The sequence below is a fragment of the Penaeus japonicus genome, unplaced genomic scaffold (assembly GCF_977035675.1).
Source record: "Penaeus japonicus unplaced genomic scaffold, GWHDUDI00000001_assembly GWHDUDI00000037, whole genome shotgun sequence".
Lineage (NCBI taxonomy): Eukaryota > Metazoa > Arthropoda > Malacostraca > Decapoda > Penaeidae > Penaeus > Penaeus japonicus.
The window spans coordinates 16,069,239-16,076,738 of record NW_028234439.1 but is presented as its reverse complement, the minus strand read 5'-3'; the positions used below and the strand labels follow the sequence as shown (position 1 = coordinate 16,076,738).

General features: G+C 41.8%; 1 protein-coding gene across 1 annotated transcript in view; it reads right to left on the bottom strand.

Annotated features, from left to right (window-relative positions):
- LOC122246415 (corticotropin-releasing hormone receptor 2) overlaps positions 1-7,500 on the bottom strand; it is a 15,250-nt gene that overhangs the window by 6,218 nt on the left and 1,532 nt on the right. The window contains exons 2-7 of the mRNA XM_043004975.2: positions 6,780-6,998; positions 4,639-5,124; positions 3,404-3,551; positions 2,906-3,028; positions 1,356-1,542; positions 426-540 (exon numbers count right to left, since the gene is read on the bottom strand). Of these exons, the coding sequence (XP_042860909.2) occupies positions 426-540; positions 1,356-1,542; positions 2,906-3,028; positions 3,404-3,551; positions 4,639-5,124; positions 6,780-6,821 (1,101 nt within the window). The 5' untranslated portion in view covers positions 6,822-6,998. The remainder of the gene's footprint in view (positions 1-425; positions 541-1,355; positions 1,543-2,905; positions 3,029-3,403; positions 3,552-4,638; positions 5,125-6,779; positions 6,999-7,500) is intronic.

Sequence of the window (7,500 nt, the reverse complement as noted above, 5' to 3'; positions counted from 1 at the left end):
GAAGGAGAGGAAAGCGAGAGAGAATGAGGAGGACAGCGAGGGAGAGGAATGGAGGGCGAGGAGGACAGCGAGGGATAGGAATGGAGGGCGAGGAGGACAGCGAGGGAGAGGAATGGAGGGCGAAGGCAGCTCAGGGAGGAGGAAAACGAGGGGCTTTAGTCACCCTTTCTGATATGGATTTCCTGTCCGTAGATTTGTGTCATATTTATGATCATGAGTTTACAGATTTTCTTACTTTCACTCATTTTCAATTACTAACCATTTCATGTTTATAGGATATACACAATCATGAACTGAAATACCTTAATACCTCTCTATCTTGATTCGGACTTTGACATATCTTCTATATCATATCAAGATCACTATGTACATCAATATCTTAAATACAACAAAATATTCTTCGGCCTGACTAAGCGAAGACTCACCCCTGAGTATTCGGGTATCCTCATGACCACTAAGTCCAGGATACTCATGAGAGCCTTCCCGAAGAGCGCCAGGAGGAAGTTGAGGTGCAGGTAAAATCTCTGGACGCGGAGGGCTCTGTTGGACGAGAAGAGGTGATGTTGAGGTGAATATGCGGGAGAGCGTGACTTGGGAGGGAGGGAGATTGAAGGGAATATGAGTGAGAAGGTGACTTGGGAGGGAGGGAGATTGAGATGAATATGAGTGAGAAGGTGACGTGGGAGGGAGGGAGGTTGAAGTGAATATGAGTGAGGTGACTTGGGAGGGAGGGAGGTTGAAGTGAATATGAGTGAGAAGGTGACGTGGGAGGAAGGGGGATTGAAGGGAATATGAGTGAGGTGACTTGGGAGGGAGGGAGATTGAGGTGAATATGAGTGAGAAGGTGACTTGGGAGGGAGGGAGGGAGACTGAGAGGAAAATAAGAGAGAAGGTAACGAAGGAAGGAGGGAGATTGATGTATAAATGAGGGAAGGAGGGAGACTGAAATTAAAATGAGGGAGAAGGTGAAGAGGGAGGGAGGGAGGGAGATTGAGGTTCAGAATGGAAACTCACGGGATAAAGAGGATGACGAGGGAGGGAGATGAAAGTAAAAATAAAGAAAGTGCCAAAGGAAGGAGGGATATTTCGGAAGGAAAATCGCGATGGAGAGTGGCCAGGGAGAAGAGGAACAGTAAAGTGAAAATAAGTGAGAGGGTGACGAGAAGAAGTCAAGGGAGGAATTTCACAAAAGAATGAAGACACGGAGAGGAGAGAGAAAAAAAGTTTATTTGAATCACTTTCCGTTAATCAAATAATTCATCCACCCATTCTTTTATACACAACCTATCAATCTATGACTCTTTTATATTACCAACATCAAAATTATTACACGATACACTTCATAAGTTCCTCACCTAAAGTAAAGAATCATGCAGATAGCAGGAACAACGGCAACGAGGGATATGGCGTGCATGACGATCTCCCATGCATAGTTCCTGATGTGGTACACGCGGTGGCTGCAGGTGGCGTATTCTGTCTTCTCGACCCCTCTCTCGTCCTGCAGCCATGACCCGTTTGCCCAGCAGGTCTTGGTGCCTTCCACTGTAGGTCAAGAAATAAATGTAAGGGGGGAAGGTTAGGGAAGGAGGGAGGGACGGAGGGAGGGAGGGACGGAGGGAAGATAGGAAGGAGGGAGGGACGGAGGGTAGATAGGAAGGAGGGAGGGACGGAGGGTAGATAGGAAGGAGGGAGGGACTTCGGGAAGAAAAGAAAAAAGGAGGGACGGAGGGAAGAATTGAAGGAGGGAGGGACTTCGGGAAGAAAAGAAAAAAGGAGGGACGGAGGGAAGAAAGGAAGGCGGGAGGGACTTAGGGAAGTAAAGAAAAAAGGAGGGACGGAGGGAAGAATTGAAGGAGGGAGGGACTTCGGGAAGAAAAGAAAAAAGGAGGGACGGAGGGAAGAAAGGAAGGCGGGAGGGACTTAGGGAAGTAAAGAAAAAAGGAGGGACGGAGGGAAGAATTGAAGGAGGGAGGGACAGAGGGAAGATAGCAAGGTGGGAGGAAGGGACAGATGGAGGGACGGAGGGAAGTTAGGAAGGAGGGAGGTACGGAGGGAAGAAAGGAAGGAGGGAGGGACGAAGGGAAGAAAAGAAAGAAGGAGGGACGGAGGGAAGACAGGTTAGAGGAAGGGAGGGAGGAAGAGAGGTATGCCCCGGAGGTGTGGGCATACGACAAGAAACCCTTAGTGCTCCCTTCCACTGTGGCTCATGACTGTGAAGGGGAAAAGGGAGAAGAGGGAAGCCCTGGGAACAGAAAGAGAGGCTAGAGAAAGAAAAGGCAAAAGAAAACCAAAAATACGGCTTCACTGGAGGTCGCGTAGATAATGAACCACGTGACGGAACAGTTTGGTTGCCACTTAGTCATTACTTGGCAGATATTTTCATTTGTCTTCATCATCGTTGTAATCATTTTGTTGCTGTTGTTGTTTATGTTGACGTATTTGCTTTTATCCTCACTGTCATCATCATCCTTATTATCCTCATCTTCATTTTCACTGTTATTAGTACTATTATTATAATTATCATTGTTATTATCATTATCATTATCTTTATAATCATTATCATTATCATTATTATAATCATTATCATTATAATTACTACCACTACTACTACTGCTGCTGCTGCTATAATGATCATTACCAACATCTTTAAAATCATCATCATCATTATTATTGCTATTATCATTGTTATTATCATTATTAACATCATGATTATGATAATTAACATTATTCCTATGATTATTATTATAATTATTATTATCATTATCATCATCATCCTTACGTTACTATCAGTATAAACAATTCATCTCATAGTTTCTAACTTATTTGTGTTACTCCAAAATATGACCAAAAGATATTTGTAATTAGAATAAAACTCATAATTGAGTAAAATTATTTTTTTACTCACGTGCGCATTCCGATCGGCTTTTGTAAGCATAAGGAGGACAGGTGAAGGAGACAGTGTCCCCTGGAGGAGTGTCGGGGAAGCACATCCAGCCATCCCAGGTACGAGGGCAGCTGCCTTCTTCACCTGCAGACACAAATGTATAGCTAAGATATATATATATATATATATATATATATATATATATATATATATATATATATATATATATATATATATATATATATATATATATATTAATATCTCTATCTATCTCTCGCTATCTCTCTCTCTCTCTCTCTCTCTCTCTCTCTCTCTCTCTCTCTCTCTCTCTCTCTCTCTCTCTCTTTCTCTCCCTCTCCCCCTCCCTCTCCTTTCTTCTCCTTTCTTCTCCATTCCCTTCCCCTCCCCCTCCTCTCTCTTTCCCCCCCTTTCTCCCCTCCCCTTCCTCTCTCCTTCCCTTCCCTTTCCCTTCCTCCTCTCACTTCCCCTTCCCCCTCCCCCTCCCCTACCCCGTCTTACCGCGCGAATCAAGGGGCGTTTCCTCACAGCAGGTGAGAGCATCCCTGCAGCATCCCTCCAGCTTCGAGGCTTCCAGGGGGTCGTGGAGGGAATCCTGCACATGCTCCCAGGCCACAGGATCCTCGACATCGAAGTAGTAGGTCTCGTTCTGGCGGAGGACCTTGGTTGTGGTTATTTATTTATTTATTTATCTTTCTTTCTCTATCTCTCTACCTCCTCCCCTCCCTCTTTCTCGTAACTCCTGTCTAATCCCCCCCCCCCTCTCTCTCTCTCTCTCTCTTTTTTTTTTTTCTCTCTCTCTCTCCCTCTCTCTCTTCCTCTTTCCTCCTGTCTACCCCCCCCCCCTCCTTTCTCTTTCTCTCTCTCTCATCCACTTCCTCTCTCTCCCATCACAAAGTTTCATTTTCTTTCACTTTCATTCGTGTATATTCTTCCGGATACCTTGTGGTGAGGTTGGTGATGAAGAATGACACCATCCCTTTTCTTTTGTCATGTAATAGTGATTTTTATCAAATAGCTACTACAATTGTAATAGGTGTAATAATTAGTTACGTAATCATAAAAAATGTTAGTCACTTTTATGGAGCTACATTTTAAGTGTTTTGATTACGTCATATGTCAGCTAAATTTGTGCAATGTATCCTTTTATCGTTTATTTTCATCTGTTAAAGTTACACTATATATTTGTTTAATGTTAGTGGTGTCGTAAACGGGATATCTGGGACTATTGTGACTTCTCCATCTAAGGGAGACTAGGGTGGTGATCTCTTAACAGCACAATGAAGAAGTTTTCGTGTACCGTCTGACAAAACAGTACTTTTTTTTGTTTTTTTACAGAGTAGGGTGTTTAGGGTCACAGAGTATCTTTCACCCTCTCTGTCTTGTGTGTTTCTTTCTCTTTTTGTTTTTTTTCTTCTCTCTCTCTGTTTCTCTCTCTCTCTCTCTCTCTCTCTCTCTCTCTCTCTCTCTCTCTCTCTCTCTCTCTCTCTCTCTCTCTCTCTCTCTCTCTCTCTCTCTCTCTCTCTCTCTCTCTCTCTCTCTTCCTCCCACTCCCACTCCCACCCCAACCAATCTCTACCCACTCCTCCCTTCCTCTCTCCCTCCCTCCCACCGCTAACCTCCCCCACCCGCATCCCCTACTCCCTCCCTCTTCCCCTCCCTCCCCCGCACCCCCTACTCTTTCCCTCTCTCCCTCCCTCCCACCACTCCCCCCTCCTCCCTCTATATCAACTCACCCCGACCTCAAACACGAACTCGGCCCACTTGGTGCCGTCCGAGAGCGTGGTCACCTCCCTCTTGATGACCAGGTCGGTCTTCCTCCGGTGCGAGGGCGTGAACTGGTAGCACCAGAAGCACGTCAGGTGGTGGTAGTAGCCGTCTATCGTGGGCAGGTCTGACTTGATGACGTAGCCCATCCTGCACGTTCGAGGAAGAGAGGAAGAGGAAGAATTCGAAAGAGAGGGAGAGAAAGCGGAAGAAGAGGAAAGAGAAGAATTCGAAAGAGAGGGAGAGAAAGCGGAAGAAGAGGAAAGAGAAGGAGACGGACGAGAGGAAGAGGCAGAGGGCGAAGGAGAGGAGGAGCTGCGTGTGGCTCTCGCGTCGGAGGGGGAGGCGCTCGACGCATGGCCGGGGGTGGGGGGGGCACGTCGGGTTGAAGGGAGGTCGCCGGTGTCTTGGGCGGAGACGCGAGGGGCGCCCCACGCGGACAGGAGCAGTATGGCCTGGGGGGAGTTGCAAAGGTACGTTATGGCATGTTATGTATTATATATACTATACTTAAAGAATGTGTAAAATATGGTGATTAGATCACATACACACGCATGTACACATGAACACACACACACACACACACTCACAAACACACACACACACACACACACACACACACACACACACCCGCGCACGCGCGCACTCATACACTCTATGCGTATATGTATCCATGTACCCAAATAGACACAGCACATACATGTGGTACTTTAGGTAGTAAGATATATATTTAGACATAAAGAGAAATTCAAATAATCAATGACCAGATACGTGGGAGAGAGAGAGAGAAAGAGAGGGAGAGAGAGAGTGAGAGAGAGAGAGAAAGAGAAGAGAGAGAAAGAGAGAGAGAGAGAGAGAAAGAGAGAGAGAGAGAGAGAGAAACCAATAACAAACGTAAAATAATATAAACAGCATTAAAATTAAAAACAGTATTAATATAGTAGACAGCAGAACTAATTTAAAGATAATAATTTTTGACGACAGAAAGCTATACCTGAAGCAAGCATTTATTACTGTCATATACAATAAAAGCAGTGATAATCAACACATATAGAAATTGGTAATTGAAATCATACACCATCTTTAAAATATATGTTCAACAAAAAATAATAGCTGGTGAAGAACGATTAGTAAGAGGAACGAACTATTTAGATATTATATAAAAGAGAAAAGAAATGATATCAACAAAATTGCAATTACTAAAAATGGGAAAATAATAATAACTGATATTAGAAAATAGGAAAATATAACAGCAAGACAATGACTGATAATATATTTCTCGAAAACTCCGAAATAAATTCTGGCAAGTAAAAAAATCTTAATAGAAGTATAATCATAAAAGGAAATAATATAATATACATAATTCCTGGAAACTGTTAAAATTATTTGAATAGCAATGACTAATGACAAAATGACTTGTTACTGAAGTGAAATAATAAAAATAGCTAACGAGGAAAATGTGAAAACTATGAGATAATAGAGAGTAGTAAGAAACAAGGAATTCAAGAGTGAAAATAAATTTTTAAAAGTATGAATAACAAATAAAACTGCAAACAAAGTAGAAAGGAAAAGGATACAAGGCTAGAAAAAAAATATATAACAACCCTAATAATACCAATAAAACAAGAAAATAATCGTAAACAAATAAAACCACCAACAACAACAACAAAATCACAGACAAAAATAAGAATGATAACTAAAGAATGAAATTCAATAAACGAAACAACCACACATGAATAGCAGTGACTGAACCCCTTCCCACCTCCCATATCCCCCACTGTGACATCAAATATATTAATATATGTAAATGAATTATTTAAATATATGTAAATGATAATGCAAAGAGGCATCCCTTATAGAAACAAAACCACATTAATTGAAAACGAAAACAGTGTCTCCGTCCTCCCCCCAAAAAAAAAGATCATGATAAAAGATAAAATACACAAGTAAACAGATAAAGAACACGAACGTCAGACGGAATTAATACTTGTGAAACTAATATTAACAAAATATTAATAAATGATGATGAGTCACAATAAACACAAACACTTACTAACCCCTCTCCCTAAAAAAAGAAAAAAAAAATAGCCCAGCAGGACCTGACACTTACCAGAGCCAGCGCTCCCTTGGCCTTCTGACACCCAGCAGACATGGCGTCCTCTAGGTCAAGTTCTTTGTACCCTTTTCTTTTCCTCTCCTTCTTTTTATTTACTTCTGGTTATTTCATTGACTCGATCGTGGTTTGTTTCTGACTCTATTGTAGGTTATTTTCAGTAGCTGGTTGGAATTTGTAGATCGCTGAATTTTATTTCCGTTGATTTTGAAAAATCTAGGGCAGAATTTTTTTTTATGAATGACAGGGATTGTCGTTTTTCTTTTCGTATAACGGAGAATTATGAATAGCACCACATTAAAAGATATATGTGTATTACAGATGGTAAATCAGAGATAAATCATCCATGGTAATAGATATCTGTTTCTTACACGGCAAACAAACATATCGTTTTTCAGTCTCTCTCACAACACTATGTTTTGTGTTATCACTTTTCACATTATACTTAAAGTCTCTTTATATGAATTGTCGCTATATATGACACTTGATTCAGTAATACTCTCACTCATCTAGTAAGATTTTACATTTTTTCTACTTTTTTAGCGAACACGGATGGACACACACGCTTTCTGTGACGTCACAAGTATTCACACCTTCAGTAACACCTCAGACTCTGATAATATGATAAGCCTGATAAGACTTATCTATCTACCTTCCTTTCTCTATCGTTTCTTCATTTTTCTCAATATTCCCCTCTTGTTCTCTTATCTCTTTTATT